The sequence below is a fragment of the Pipistrellus hanaki genome, assembly GCF_964339955.1.
Source record: "Pipistrellus hanaki genome assembly, chromosome: 10".
NCBI classification, from domain to species: domain Eukaryota; kingdom Metazoa; phylum Chordata; class Mammalia; order Chiroptera; family Vespertilionidae; genus Pipistrellus; species Pipistrellus hanaki.
Genome location: NC_140512.1, coordinates 45,680,596 through 45,696,899, shown reverse-complemented (window position 1 = coordinate 45,696,899; position 16,304 = coordinate 45,680,596). Strand labels below are relative to the sequence as shown.

Below are 16,304 nucleotides of genomic sequence, written 5' to 3'. Positions count from 1 at the left end.
AGGTGTGGTGAGGCCTCACTCTGCAAGGAACCCCCTGCCCCCCTGCATTCCCTCCCCAAGGTGGCACTGCACAGCAGGGAGCAGAGTATGGAACAATTTATTGGAAGATAGAAGGTGACAAGACTCAACCAGGGTCACTACAGAACGGTGTCTGTCCCCACTCACACACTTTCTCCACACACTTCCCTAAAACTTCCTAGAGCACCTAGACAGGGTCCACCCCTCCTGCTCTGACACGGGGTGGAGACTGGGTGCAAAGGTGGCAAGCCAGTCCTTAAAGTGCTTTGCTGTGACAGTGCAGCAGGATTCCATTCAAGCCCAAAACAGGGCACCAGCCACATCCCAGCTTTCTGCTTGCTCCAGAGTCCAGTGAGGAATAGAGACTGGGTACAGGGATTCCTGACTATTCTACTCCTTTCCCCCTTGACCTGGAAGGTTAGACCTCTAGGTATGTTTGGTTTTGCAATGTTCCCAGGAACATGAAAGCAACTGCTGGGAACCTAAGCAAGAACACACGCTCAGATCTGATACTCCAAGCCCTCCTCTTCCAGACCCCTGTTGACCGCCCCCATCAATTCTGTCTTCAGGGTCCCCTGTCGAAGTTTCTCCCAGTTGGTGCTGCTGCGGGAAGTGCTCCGAGACACCGAGGGGGTAGGAAGGGACAAGTTGGGGCCAGAGGGGCGATGTGGTGGGAGTTTTTCTGAATCTTTGTCCAAGTCATCGGATCCCCGGTTGTAGAAGGCCCGTGCATAGTGCCGGACTCGCTGCTGGTAGAAGTCCTGCTTGTCTTCCACCCTGGGGAGGACAGATGACTTGAGAAATGGCCAAGGGCCACGAGCTAGATCTGCTAGTCTCCTGTGCACATCCCACCCCACCCCACCATGATGGGCCTTTTCCTTGTTTGCTGCTGGTGTGGCAGGTGGTCCCAGCCCTTCAGCAACTAGGCCATGGGGACTAGGAAGGGCACAGGACCCCTGAGATCACAAGAACGCCCAGCCCCTCACGGTCACTCACCTGAGGAACCAGCGGTCCCCCAGCCCATAATCTCCCCCAAAGATCCCGGAGCGAGGCCATAGGCAGCGAGGCAACTTCCGCTCCAGCATCACTGTGGTGGCCACAACCTGCATGTGGGGACAGGGGAAGTAGGGAGAGGCTGAGTGTAGACTGAGATGAAGTGTAGGGATAAAGAAAGATGCTAGGCAGAGGGATGATAGTTGAACAGCAGCTGGGAAACTCAGGAACTCTGGCTTCCTAGGGACAAACAGCACTCTTAAGCTGAGGATAGTGATGTCAGCTTTGTCAATGGGATATGAGCCTCACAGTTCTATGCCTCACAGTTCTATGCCTAGTGACCTGGCACCGTGCTGATGCTGATGGTTGGTGACTTTACTCCAAGAACAATGGGAAGGTGAGCAAAGCAAGGATACAGGATATTTTGACCCTATAGACATATAGGCCATTTATGAATGTAAACATGCTACTGAGACATCTAATGTCAGTACATTTGCCTGGAAAAAAAATATATTTTCCTGAGCAAACCCCATTTAGCCACTTCATTTTTCTTATAAACTCTATTTTCTACAAAGCACCATTAAATGCTATCCAATTTTCAGGATATCCATTTTTATTTTGTGGGAATTGTTTTTGTTGAGATAAATTTCTTTTTGCATAAATTTTAAAGTAATAATTTGATTCATTTAATGGCCTCTTGTCCCCATCTGGATGCCCCCTTCCAGTAGCAGAAAATAAAAAGATATTTTCTGCTACTGGAAGGGGGTTTTTGTGGCATTATTTTTAACATGTCAAATTTTCCTGGGTCAAATTTTGAAGACTGAAATACTGCCAAAAGGATGGGATACTCCAGTTTTTATTCAGTAGCAAAATTTTGCAGAAAGCCACTATTAGCTTTATTCTTTAATTTTTATTGTTTTAGAAAATGCATGTTTTAATTTTTGAGCAAACTGTGAGGAATTCTTTCCAGTTATTTCAGTATTGTTCATTGGTATTGCTAATCCAATTCTACTATATACTGCATTATTCTGTGTACTGTGCAAAAACTACCCAAACATGTGGGGTCAAAATATCCTGCTTCTATCTAAATTTGGCCTAGTCTTCTTGAAGGAAATTACTTGCACTAACCTTCTCAGCCACTAGGGGACTCACCTGAGCTCTCCAGAGCTCATCCCTCTCATGAGCCACCCTCCAGTGAGTGTCGCCCATCATGGCAATAAGGAGGTTGAGCATGAGCAGTGTTGCAATGATTCCGAAGGCAGCGTACGTGATGCTGTACATGAAGGGCAGATCCACGTCATAATTGGCAGGGCCATCAATGATGGTGAGGAACATCTCGAAGGTGCTGAACAGTGCCATGGGGTAATTGTAGAAATGGCCCAGCTCATCGGGGTTTTCTGTCTGAAAGATGATATAGAAGGCTGCTCCACCCAAGGCGGGTGAGAGTTAACCATAGTTAGAGTAACCATGGACATGACCAAACTCCATTCAGCTCTTCTCTGCCCATTTCCCTCATCTCCATAGCACCATCCCAACCCCTCATCACTCCATACTTTAGGTTCTTATATTGCCATATTTTCCATATCGCTTATCCTCCTGATCCCAAGAGCCAACTCTCCCGAACACTCCGTTTTTCCTCATCTCTGAGGGAGTCCCATCCTCAGACACCATGATCCCACTTACCTCTACTACCTCCTACCTTTCCCCAAGTTTATTCCAGCAGTTCTATGTTCTCTAAAATCCTCCGATCTCCCCTTCCCATGGTCCCAATTATGAACAATGATTTACCTGAGGTAAAGCCCAGGATGACCACAGCCATCAGCCAGCAGAATCTCATCAAGTCACCAAAAATCATCTAGAGAGGGAAGGGAGAACATCATACCTCTTGCTGGAACCACTGCTCCTCCCATCCTGGAACAGGATCTAACTGAAAATTCTCACAGCTCCAACCTATAAGATGACTGGCAAACTATGGTTGTAGGCCAGATCTGTTTGGCCTATTTTAGTATGGCTCTTGAACTAAGAATAGTTTTTATATTTTTAAAGATTTGGGAGGCGGGGGAGTAGGAGGAAAAGAATATACAACAGAGACCATAATGTGGCTCACAGTGCCCAAGATATTATCTATTATCTGGCTCTTGACAGAAATATTTGTAGCCTCTTCCGTAGGACCTTGTTCTAGGAAGCGTGAAGGGAGACACGAACCTTCTGGATCATGATGGTGAAGGGGCCCAGCATCTGGAATCCTCGGGCGAAGTACATGACATTGCACCACCCCAGCACCAGGGCGAAGGACATGGGGACCACCTCCCCACTGGTGTTGGTGAGCCTCATCACCATGGTGACCAGCACCATGCAGGCATAGGTGATGCTGGGGGGAGAGCAGAGAATATGTGATGAGAGGGATCTGGGATTATCCTGGGAACCCTAGAGCAAGAGTGTGACCGAGACAGAACCCACACACTCAGATTCAGTCTTTGCAAGCTCAATACACAGGATCACACACATCACTTGTGAGGGCTCTGTGGGGTTAAAGTTCTGTAGGGGTCAGGAATCCAGGAGGTAAAACTAGAGCCCTAGTGAGGGAAGGGATGGGAGTGAGGAAAGAGACTCACATGAGGACATGGAATGGCCCTCCAAGGATGGTATGTCCAAAGAATTGAATGACTCCCACCCTGAAGATGTCTGGAATCTAGAGAAACACAAAGGCACTTATTGGCCAGGTCTTAGGCTGGAACCTTGGATCAGACAGTCCCATCCCAGACCCAGTCCACATCATACCTCTACAATCAGGATGAACACAGCTCCAATGACAGTTATCAGTTCCCCTACCAGTCGGATAGCATCCTCGGGGGTCACGTAGGCCTCCTGAGGAGAGAAACATGGTCAATACTCAGGGTTTTCATGCATCTGCCCTGCCTGCCCCTGATCAGAAGTCAAAGTCCCTTGTTTGATTTTTCCTTTAAAAAATGGATTTTTAAAAATTGACTTTTAGAGAAAGGAAGAGTGAGAGAGAGAAACATTGATTTGAGAGCAAACTATCAATTTGGGCATGCTCACTGACCAGGAATTGAACTGTCAACCTTTCAGTGCACAGGGATGATGCCTAACCAAGTGAGCCGGTGCTTCATTCTTTTTAACCTGTTTGACTAGCTCCAACTCCACTCTGAGTGTATGTGTTTTTCTACATGTGTGTATTTTGAGTTTGTGTCTATGTGTTTGAGACCTGAGTGAGGGGGAAAGTGTGGGTTATAGGACAAGTGGTAACAAGTCTGAGAAAGGGGAGAAAGTGGACCCTGCCCTGAAACTCATTGCTTCTAGTGTGTCACCTGAAGGAGCTTCTGCTGCAGGAGGGTGTTGTCCCTGGGCTCTGTGCGGTTATCAGTCCTGGGCTTCAGGGGGCGGTAGATGCAGCACACGGTGAAGCAGATGATGTAGAGCACATACAAGGCACCCAGCAGGCAAAAGTAGGGCCGCCCGTATCTCTTCCATTTGAGGCTCACCAGCTCCTTCACTGGTGTCTGGTCCAGGATCTGGCGAGCCTGCAGCAGGAATAGTACAGAACAAGTGGCTCCAAGACTCTGATGTCCCTCCCCAGCAGCTCTCTGATCTGAACTCTTTTTACCTCCCGCTTCTTGGTGGTGACAATAAGTTCCAGCAGTGATGGCTCATCTCCCGAGGAATCGATCTCTGTGAGGTCATAGAGGGTATAGGTTGTCAACCCAAATGTCCCCTGGCTGTGCTTCCACTTCTGCATGAGATGATTGAACATCTGGGGGAGAGGGGACACAGAGTCAGGAGGAACTGGTAAAGGGGAGGGTCACAGAGTGGGAGTGAGGAGCAGGTCCAGGAGAACAGCATCCCTAGAAAGGGATGATCACACCTTTTGGGGCAGAAAGACCCATGTTTACACTGACCCCTCAATTGCTTTCTGATCCATTAGATTGCTTTACTCCCTCTAGAAGGTGGGAAGAGGTGAGAGTCTAGAGGACTGCTGCCTATGTATGGAGTGGGATTATGGGTGGATGTATGTATTACAAACCACCATAGCATGGGATCTAGAATATATCCTCCAACACCTCAGAAAAGAGATAATGGGCAAGAAAGAATCAGGAACAAGGGAGATGGGCTGAGCAAACAATTCCAACCTAAAAATGGGAGCTAGGCATCAAGGATGAATGTTTACATCTATTTCCTCAAAGGACTAGAGGTATAGGATGGGGTCATTAGAAGGACACCATGGGGTTGGAGGGTGTCTCTCACCACAGTGTTGCCCTCCACTCCAGCCAGCTTGAAGGGGGTGAGACCCTGGTGATTGGGCACAAGGTCCAGGGACTGCATGTGGTCCCCACGCCTGTCATAGGACAGCAGCAGGTTGTACATCTGGCAGGCAAAGATCTTGTTGGGCTGGAAGACGAGGATGTGCAACACTGTGTTTCCTGGGGAGGACACCAGTGTCATGTGGCTACTGGACCCCAGTCCCTGGCGGTCCCCATGCCCGCCCCCCCCACAGTGGGCCTGACCATTGTCCCAGACCCTACTCTCCCATCCCCTTCCTGTCCCCTAGGTCCTTTCCACACTCCAGTGCTTACCCAGAGAGTCCTGGGCCCGGATGTTAGCTCCATGTTCAATCAGCAGACGCACGATCTCCTCACTGCCCATGCAGGCAGCAAAGGACAAAGGGTGCTCCCCTGGGGAGACAGAGGGCTCCATGGCATGAGAACAGGCTGGGATGGGCACCTCCCCAGTGACTGCCTGTTCCTCCACACAGCTCAGCTCTGGACTTGGGGACATTTGTCAGCAGAACCAGAGGCAGGGATGGTGCTGAGGCCCTGAGGGAATGGGCTCTGGCCTTAAGCCCTATAAAGATTAACCCCAATCCACCCTCCTCCCCTCTCCCCCTCAGGCAAGAGCTCTCCTCATCCCATCCTCCCCTGGCTCTTGCCCAGCCCTGGCTGTGGTTCTCACCAAAGTAGATACGGTTGTGGGGGCTGAGGTGGAAAGCTGTGCCTATAGCTCTGGCAGAGACGCTGGCCCCGTGGGCAAGCAGGGCTCGTACCAAGTTCACATTCTGGTTCATGATGGCCACATGCAGTGCAGTCTGACCTGGTTCAGAGAGAGCCCTCAGTCATAGTCATCGGGTCTATTTCCAGGATTGTGTAGGGTCATGTGTAGCTAAGGATGGGCCTGATCATTGTCCCAGCCACTCCTCTCCCACCCCATTCCTATTTCCCAGGTCCTGTACCATATATACACATGATCCTATACTAGGGCAGCCTGGGGGGTAGAGACAGGGATCCTTAAGCCAGACAAGGTTCCCAGCGTATCCAGCTGTTGCCCCTTTTTCCCATTCTCTAGAACTCTCCATTTTTGGGGTTGATGCTCTAATACCATGCCATGAGGACGACAAGGCAGAAGGGAGATGGAAAAAGGAATAGAGTAGTGGAGCTCAGGTTCCCTCTGGTTTCTCCATCATGGAGTCTGACTTGAAATATCCAACAGGTCTCCCATTTCCTCCATCCCTGGCCCCTGGTTCCTCACCCTCATACAGCTCAGATGTCATGGGCTCCAAGACCAGTTCTGGGGCAGCCTCCATCAGCACCATGGCGGCCTCCAGGTTGTCATAGAGGGCCGCTATGTGCAGCGCTGTCTCCCCCATGGCTCCTGAACAGAAAGAAGAGGCATGGGGCTTCTAAGGGCAGTGGAATGGGAACAATGGTGACTTGGGGGGCCACAACAGAAGGTCTTGGGCTATCCTGGGGGAGCCACTCACATGCAACTGACCTAGAAAGAGTGGGGTGCTGAGGGCTTTGTTCCTTTCTTACCTCTTTGGTGCACCTCACAGGCCTGATTCTTGAGCAGCTTGTTGAGAGTCTGGACATCATTCTCTTTGGCAGCTAGAAGGAAAGGACACTCCAAGATCCTACAAGGGGATGGGATCAGAAAGGTATCAACAGAGAGCATGCCTAGTGGTGGCATGACAGGTGAGGACTTTGCTTGATTGTATATAAACACATGGTCCTCCATGACAATGAACCCCAAAGTTCCTGGTTCAGGGAAGTGAGGCCTTTGGAGTGCAAAGAGTTGCCTGATATCTTTTTCTTCCTGACCAGTTAGTTAGCCCAAAACTCAGTGACTGGTTTCTACATCCACACCTACCCCCACCCCAACCCCTGCTAGGTTGCTGGCACCAGAATGTGTGTGCATAGCAGGCATGGAGGGGAGGAGCTCTACTTAGGCACTCGCTCACCTTCTGGACTATTGACTTCTGAAACAACCCTGATTTAGCCCTCACTGAGTGTCCTGAGATGATGCTCCACGATAAGCTTTGTTTTCAAGGACAACGAATACAAGGCATTCCTCCCTTGTGGAGAAAGTAAACAGACAGAGGTTAGCAGGTTTTTCTCCTGTTGCCTGGTGCTCTGCTTCCTGGATCTTCTCAGGGAAGCCCTTTGATTCTGGATCTTCCCTCCCTATACCAGCATCTTTAGGGCTCAATCCAAAAGGAATAGTGTAGCCTTTTTATTTTCCTGGCCCCTAAGTCAGATTATAGTCTCTTCCTACTTCCTATCTATTTCTCACTTGTTTTAAGCAAAAATCATCTTCTCTGACTCCTCAGATCCTCTCTTGAATTTAATTCCTACAATTAGCTCAAAAACATCTTTAAAAAATTTTTTTTATTAAAACTTACTTCAACTAAGACACTTGGGACCCCTTTCATTCAGTTTTCTCTCTCAGCCCAGAGCCATGGGGTCTTTCAATGGAAGTGAATGAAATAACCATGTTTATTCAGAGATGGCCAATTAAGTGACAAAGAGAGCCAGAAAGGTGCTCACACACCTGGTAGTGGCAGGAAACCCACTCCAGTGCTGGGGGTAGGAGGGCAATGGGAGAGGAGGAAGGAGCCACAGACACATCTCCCAGAATGGGCTGACACATCTCTCAGCCCCCTCATGCCACATAGGCAGCTCCCTGGCCTAACAAATTCATCTCATTCTCTCTCCATTCAATCTCTACCTCCTCGTCCTGTCTTCTCTTCGTCAATTTATGTCCTCATTCTCTGGCCCAAGATTAGCAAAGTACTCCCCTAATTAGTCTCACCACACCCTCTTTACCCCCAATTCATCTTTTTCGATACTGTCAAGATACCCTCTTTAAATGGCAAATGCAATCACAGCTTACAAAAGTTCAATGGGTCTTTAAATGCCCAAGGAGAAGGGACCCTTTACAGTTTCTGGGAAATACTTTTCCATGCTCTTTTCCTTCCACTTACATCTCCTACCCAGCATTTTCAGCTCACCACCTGTGCCATGCCCTGCTCTCACCTGACATGTACCCCCCATCCCGATAATTGTTTCTTCCATGTTGCTAGAATAAGTGCCCAGGCTACAGTAGCCATCTCCATTCTCTGTAGAATGAGTGAATAAGGAGCAGTGAAAAAAGATGGTTTGACCTCACTGTCCCTTCTTATTATCTTTACCAGAGACCCAGTGTATGAAATTCATGCACTTGGGGAGTGGGTATGTTCCTCAGCCCAGCCTGCACCCTTTCCACAGGAATCAGGCCTAAACTGGCAGTTGGACATCCCTCTTACAATCTGGGACTGCTGGCTCCCAACCACTCACCTGTCTGCCAGCCTGTCACCCCCTAACCACTCCCCTGCCAGCCTGATCGATACCTACCTATTCTCCTACAGGCCTGATCACCCCCAACTGCCCTCCCCTGCAGGCCTGCCCCCCCCCCCCAACTGCCCTTCCCTACAGGACTGGTCACCAACAACTACCCTCCCCTGCAAGTCCCCTTGTGGTGGCCATCTTTGACCTCATGGGGGCAGCCATCTTGTGTGAAGATATGAGGGTCAATTTGCATATTACCTCTTTATTAAATAGGATTGGCCATCCCCAAGCCAACCTTAAGCTAACATATAATCTAAGAAAAAAAAATATTTTTTTTTAATTTTAATGGTATTCTCGGTATGCAAACAGCTGCAAAACAAGTTTGCTAATACTCTCCTTCACCACATTCACTATTTTCTCAACAATTTGGCCTCTATAGATATTCTAGAGTCAGCACTATGCAGGCACACAAATGGTCTCCCAGGAAGGTTTGCACTCTCTCCTCAAGCCTTAGCTCACACACTTAGCATGTGTGTTGTAATTAGTATTTATCTCTTCCTTTGTACTAGGAGACTTGAAGACAGTTACCAGTCACTTTCTCATCTCTGTATTCTTTCCCTGGCCTCCTCCAATTAGCTTCTAGTTTTGTGTCTGGCTTTGACTAAATGTGTGAAATGTTAACAGCAAAGCTAGAGATGGGTCCCAGAGCTCTTCTTACCCAAGTTCCAGCTTTATCATAGCTCCCTACCTCCTAGGGTATGTGTGGGGAGGCTAGTTGGTGGTAGGCCCAAAGATATATATTCCTTTTTGGCCCTGCACATCTCTGAAGCCAGTAAAAAAAACCTCCATAGACATCCTCTGTGTTCATTTCCTTGCCTCTGCCCACGGTCCTACTGGGCCTGGGAAAGTCAAGGAGTAACTGTCCAACACAGGCTTGCCAGGTGTACCAAGTAAAAATATGCAATGCTCAGTTCCATTTGAATTTTAGACACACAACAAATAATTTTTAGTGTACGTTTGTCCCATGAAATATTTGTGACAAACTTACATGAAAACATATTATCTGAAATTGCAAGTTAACTCACTGTCCTGGACTTATCTGGCAAGCACAGTCAGACCACACTGCGTGAAGAACTGGCTTAGAACCCAACCCAGCAGGGTTTGTAGAGAACTGGCTTCCTCTGGTTGGCAAACTCCATAATCCAGCAAAATGCGGGGCAGCCTGTCAATGGTTCTGAGGGGATCAGGCAGAGCCGTTACTTGCAATAGCATCACAGGACCACCAGGGGACAGCAGAGAAAGCCCTTGCTCACATTCTTGACAGGAAAGGGGTTCCCCACCACCACCCTAAACACCTGACCATCCTTGGACCCCTTAAAAAGGCGCAAGAGCTGACCCATCCAAATATTCTTATGCCTAAAACACAGGTCATTTCTTTAATAGCAATCCAGCCCCAGAAGTTTAGATCTGGAGCAAACTCTACACATCTTCACCAGATAGCTGCCAGACACCTCCCCAGGGCAGGAAGAGGAGGAGATACAGAAGTATCTTCCCATTTGGATGGTTAGATTATACTCTCTCCCTTCCAGGGGAAAAAAAAATGTCACTTTGTTTAGCAGAATACCTCACAATACTACTGGAATCCCCTAGTTACAAACAGTAGTTTAGAGCAAGAGTTCTTAAACAGGGGTGATCCCTGGATCCCTCTCCAAGGAACCTGGCAATGTCTGGAGACATTTTTGATTGGTGCAACTGGGGAAGGAGGTAATATTTTCCTTTGGTGGTTGGAGGATGGAATGTTTTTACGCATCTTATATAAGCAGCTTACCATAATAAAGTATTTTCCTGCCCATCATGTCAACAGTGCCAATGTAGAAAACCCCCAATCAGAGGTATAATTATTCATAAGCCATCTTTTAAAGAGAATGCTTCACATTCAAAAGAATGAGAAATGGCCTATGCGTACATGTTTTCTTACACATCATTAAACAAAAAAATAAAAGGTGAAGCCTTTTAAGCACCCACTGATTATTAAGTAGCAACAACAAAAAAAATTATAGAGCAAATCTGCAATTATGACCATATGAATGGTATCTGCAGGACTTAGAATGTTTTATTTTGTGGGGCAATTATTTACCAAGTTGATAAATAGTTCTACCTTAGACTGGTGCAAACCTCATTACAAGGTCTCTGGCATACAACCTAGCACATTCTTCATAAACAAATCACAGATCTCCCCCTCAGGATTCCCTTCAGCCACCAAGTGAGAATCTCCCACTTCTCCCAGTTCCCACCACCTGGGCTCTCCCCCTTCATTCTTGAACATGTGTATATGTGTCTGTGTGTGTGTGTGTGTGTGCGCGCGCGCGCGCGCGCAAGGTGCACAGATGTAGTTTTGTATTGGGTTGCTGGGAAACAAGGCAGGATCAAGAGCGTCTGCAGGAGAATTCAGATCAGGATTTAAGGGCAGGGTAGTCCCTAGAAAACTAGTTTAATCTGTTCATGCAACAGATGGAGAAAGAGGCCTGGAGTCCGAGGTGACTTGTCCTAACAAGTCAGAGGCAGAGCTGGGATGAGCGCCCTAGTTATCATTTCTTTGTCCCCGTTCTCAGTGTTAATCAGCATTTCAAATGGGATTAGAAGAGGCGCAGGGGACTTTATGGACCTGCCTGGGTTTCACTGGTTTTGCCACAAGCACCCTCTCACAGAAGGCACGGGAGGCTGTCATTTGGGAAGGGCAAGGCACAGTCAACACGGTGGCTCAGAGTTCAGTTCCAGAATGAATATGTTTCTAACAAGAGGAAATTGACAGCCCCTCTAAGTTCCTGCCATCACGGGAGGTGCTCTTTTACTGTGTGGATTTTGTTTATCACAATAATCTCATGTGTCAAATGTGCTTTTCAGCTTCCAAAGCAGCGTCTCGCTTATGATCCCTCCTCTTACTCCTTTCAGCCCTGCCACACACGTCTGAATAATGCTCTCACTTTTCAGTATAAAGGAAACTGAGGCAGCAGAGCCAAGTCATGGCTGGAAGATCACACAGAGTTAAAGGTAGAATGCTTCACCAAGAACCTAGCCTTAGGCGCTCACCACTAAATTATGTGGTTCTTCAAGTTTTATGACTCTTCCCAGGGGAGGGGGCAGCCCAGAGCAGTGACCACAGATGAAGGAAACCGCAGCCCCGTATGGGAAGGAGACACACACTGGCCATTCATGGGTCACCTCCTTCTAGGTCAAGTTCCTGACAACGGTTCAAAGCTTCCAGGAAAGTGACTGTTTCCAGACTTAGAGTGGGGCCACCTTTCTATCTGCCAGAACGCCATCAAGCATGCCGGTAGCACTGTGTGCCTGTCAGGACTCATGTGCATGTGTTTACTGAGGCAGGGAGTCCAGAAATGCTGCTGGGAAGTCCCAAGGCTTGCTTTTCATGGACACGTCAGTTCACATATATTTACGGGTATCTATCTAAACAGAGGAGAAACTTCAGTGTTCATTTCCTTCCAGAAAACTAGTGGGAGGGAGACTGTGCCAGCAAGGGGGTCAGATGTAAGGGTTAGATTAGACAGCCTCTGGAAGCTGCCCAGCACACCCCACACCAGCTGAAATCAGACACCACAGTGTCCTCCTCTATGCTCCATGGCACTGTACACACCCTTTTTAGAAGCTCACCAAACATTGACAAGTAGATGCATATTCATGTATTCCACCCATGAGAATCTGATCTCCCAGAAAGCAGGGGAGGAGCCATGCTCATAGCAGAGTAGTTTCTGCTCAATGAATGTGTAGGGGACTGAACATCAGGGAAGTCAACTTAAGGCCCAAAGGGAGAGTTCAGCTTGGATGGCAATGACAGGGATTCACCAAGAGTGGGCTGCATGACTAAGAAACAAGAAAAGTCCACCGTGACCAGCAGGTGCGGCTCAGTGGTTGAGCATTGACCTAAGAACCAGGAGATCACAGTTCAATTTCTGGTCAGGATACATACCCAGGTTGCAGGCTCCTATTCCAGTTAGGGAAGTGTAGGAGGCAGCCAGAGATTCTCTCTCATTGATGTTTCTATCACTCTCCCTCTTCCTTCCTCTCTGAAATCAATAAAAATACATAAAAAAAAAAAAACACTGAGAAGAATGCTGGCTTCCCCATCATCCTGGAGAGACCAGAAAGCCCTCCCTCATCAATGGATGGTGCTATACCCGTGAAATCCCCCCAGTCCCCTCTGAGTCCTGGGCACAAATCCCCAAGGTCACTGTTTGATTTCTCTCGACCTGCCTCCTTCATGAGGGATAAAGCCCTCCCTCCCACAGTTAGATCAGGGACTCTGAAATAAGATGGGTGCTGGTAACATTTTTGGCTACTTTCTTCCATCAGTGCACCCCCTGACCCGACTAAATTGTCCTCGTGCCCATGGATGTCAGGTATTTATCTAATTACCTGCATCTCCCCTTAGGCTCTCCCCTTCCTGGTTATTTCAGGGCCACCCAGTGGACAGTCAATAACACTCGTGGCTCCTGGTTGGGAAGAAGAGGGCCAAGGATCTGTGGAATGAGGCAAAGAGAGCAGGAATAGAGGGGAACCCCTCAAAGTGGTGACATCCAACCTTTGTAGTCTGGGATACAGGAGGAGGCCCCCAGATGATCTTAAGAAGAAATAGAACAGAAAGGACAGGTAGAAGCAGCCCACTCGCAGCCAGGCTGTGGTCCTTCAGAGACTCTGTCTGTGCCTCGCTTGGGCACAGAGGGAACTTCCGTCACTCCTTCCGAAACCACAGGCCTTTCTGCGCTACGTGTCTGGCTCCCAGCCCTGGGGTCCTAAGAGTGGGAAGGGGATGAGTGGGACCAGTGATGGCCTCGTCTACAACAACACCACCATTCTATTGCCTCAAGATGTCATCAGCCAAACATGTGCTCAGCGCCAACTCTCCCAGGCCTGGGGGACAGAGGTGGGCGGCTGATGTGAGAGATGGGAAGCCAAAACGGGGGAAAAAGGGGGCGCATCCCAGCCCAGAATCCTTGAGCTAAAGAAGAAAACTCACAGGGGCTCTATGTGACCTCTTAGCTTTCTCCCTCCTGGTCAGGCTCAGACAAGCTCCTCCATTGGTACATGGACACAAAAAGTTAATGCTTTTCCCTATGAATAGACATATTATCTGCCTTCTTAGGAGCCCAGGGAAACCCCAACAGGAGGATTTCCTCAGGCATGCCACTGCCTGGGTGAGGTAATCCATGGAGACTTTGGAAGGAGACTACACACTGGGATGGCCTCAAGCTTCCTCCATATCCCCAGCTCCCAACTCTAAGCTGCCAGGGATGATGGGTGGGGGGACATTTTCAGGGGCTGGAAGCAACAAGTAAAACTTGGATAGGGCTCAAACTCTAGAGCCTCTCAAATGCCACAATTTGGATGAGGGAGTGGGTGAGCATGGGTCCTAAGTATATTTTAGCCAGTTTCCAGCACCCTCTCCCCCAATAGAGAATCATGGATTTTAGGCTGGATCCCAGTTGTTGATCTTCAGACCCTCCCATCAATGGCTGATGCAGTTAATGTACAGGAATGATAATCACGATCATATTTGGGCTTCTTTTGGGGGTTCCTAGGGTCTGCAGATTCATTCATTAATTCATTCATTCATTCCCACATGCCTACGTATGTGTGCTATATGTTTCTGCCTGAGAGACTGTTCAAGGGACAAGGACTAGAGGTATAAGGCATTGCTCTGACTCCCCCGGCATACCTCTAGTGGATCTCACAGTCTCTCTAAGACCCAGCAAGTTGCCTCGCCATTAGGAAAGTACAGTGGACCCTTGAACACTGTGGGTTTGAACTACGGGATCCACCTATAAGCAGATTTTTCCCCAATGGATTTTTTTTTCCTTTCAATTGATAAGTACAGCTCAATTGACCCCAGCAGCTGAAACCCACTTAACGTCAATTGGCCGTTGAGAATCCTTGTATGCGTAGGGCCGACATCATTTATTTATGGCTTTTTGGCTGCACCCTTCAGCTCCCCTAAACTCCACATCATTCAAGCATCAGCTGCACTCCCAAGAAGCTGCATAACTGACTTGGATCTTACAGATAGGGAGATCTGTGTGCACACCGGCCTCCTCTCCCACCTGGAGCCCTGGGGCCCCGCAGGCCAAGACTCTTGAGACAAAATGCTCCCAAGGGGCCAGGCGTGGAGTACAGTCTGTCTAGACAGAGGTGCCAAAAAAAGACAGAGAAGGAGGAGGGGGAAGGGTGCTGAGAAAATGGGAAGGAGGTGAGGAGCACCAGGTGGAGGCTGCTTACCTCTTCTGCTGCAGCAGGTTCTGCTCATCTCGGCTCTGAGCCCAGGACTCCTGTCTCTGGAACCATCTGCAGAACTTTCTCCACAGGCAGAGAATGAGGCTCGTCTTCTTAGGCAGTGGCAACCCCATGTCCTGTAGGACAGGCTCCTTGTAGGGCTGAGGCAGAGACCAGATCCCGACTGAACTCCGCCTTGGGGCCACATTGGTCTCCCCAAGGGCCAGTCTGCCCTCTCCCTGCAGAGGTCCCATCTCCTACCTCCCTGGCCCGCACAGGAGTCTGGGGAGGCACCCCAGCGAGACTGAAGAGGTCTGTGAGTTTGTTACTCTTGGCAGAGCTGGGACTCCCTCATTGGGCTCCTCAGGGAGCTCCTCAAAGCGCAAACTCCCTCCCTCCTCCCAAATTACCTGAGATTTAAAGAGACAGGCCAGCAGCCCTGCCTGCCACCTGGGGCCTTGCGTAAACTCCTTCACCTTGGTCTGGCTCCCTGCCCCCAGGCCAGTCCAGGGAAGGGAGCCCTTCCTCTAGACTGGAGAGATCTCCCTTGGACTTTGGGACACCTGCTCACCTTTTATAGAAAGGTTTGGGAGGGTCAAACTAGGCTGAAAGACTCAGGCAGTGAGGGAGGAGGGAGAGATCAGACAGGCCTTTGGGGGTTGAGGGCCCCTCAAGTGAGCAAGGGAGTGAGCCCACCTTTCTCATAGGTCCTGTCCTTCAGCTTCCCCCCACCTTTTCCTGTGCATCTATGCTGGGGACTTAGCTTTTCTTGACTCTTCCAATTTAATCTCCCACTGGCCTAGAATAGGTATACAGTGTTGAGAACTCTTAGTCTCCTCATCTACTGGGGATCAGCAAACTGTTCCTGTAAGGGGCCAAGAAAGTAAAGGCAAATATTTTAGACTTTCAAGCCCCAGCATACAGTCTCTGACGCACATTCTTTTTCTTCTTCTTCTTCTTCTTTTTTTTTTTACAGCCCCTTTAAGATGTAAAATCCACTCTGGGTTCATGAGCTCAGACACAACATGGAGTTGCGGTTGGACCTGGCCCCTGCACATTGTTTGCCCCCACTCTGGACCTCAAGACCCTCCCCAACACGAGATATATGTAGTGGGGTGCCAAATAAAACCCAGGATGCCAACTCAAGTTGAATTTCAGATAAACAACAAAGAACTTTTTTTAGTGTAAGTGTTTCCAAGAACTGCAAATTTTTTCTCTGACAACCTCCAGCGGCCACAGTGTTTGTTCACCTGCTCACCATTGCCTGCTAAGCCCTTAGCTAAGTGGTCCCAGGTAGGCTTTTGTCATACCTATGAGGGATGCTTATTACCTGCATCATACCAATGGGGGGAGAAAGCAAAGCTCAAAGTGGCAAAGTAGATCACCCGGGGCCAC

At 48.8% G+C, this 16,304-nt stretch overlaps 1 protein-coding gene across 2 annotated transcripts; it reads right to left on the bottom strand.

The window, feature by feature from the left end:
* Positions 1–80: 80 nt before the first annotated feature.
* On the bottom strand, positions 81–15,163 carry TRPV6 (transient receptor potential cation channel subfamily V member 6; the record flags this gene model as incomplete). 2 transcript variants are annotated; one of them, XM_084896531.1, is made up of 15 exons in its annotated part: positions 81–795; positions 1,015–1,121; positions 2,164–2,432; positions 2,800–2,866; positions 3,217–3,382; positions 3,627–3,703; positions 3,793–3,879; positions 4,341–4,553; positions 4,637–4,783; positions 5,275–5,450; positions 5,604–5,702; positions 5,980–6,117; positions 6,553–6,675; positions 6,837–6,934; positions 14,916–15,163. In XM_084896531.1, 15 exons carry the CDS (start codon positions 15,161–15,163, stop codon positions 519–521), a joined length of 2,292 nt encoding a protein of 763 aa, XP_084752657.1. In that variant the 3' UTR covers positions 81–518. The 2 variants fall into 2 exon arrangements, with proteins under 2 accessions (XP_084752657.1, XP_084752656.1); XM_084896530.1 differs by lacking the exon at positions 14,916–15,163 and having other exon boundaries at positions 6,837–7,367.
* Positions 15,164–16,304: the final 1,141 nt, after the last annotated feature.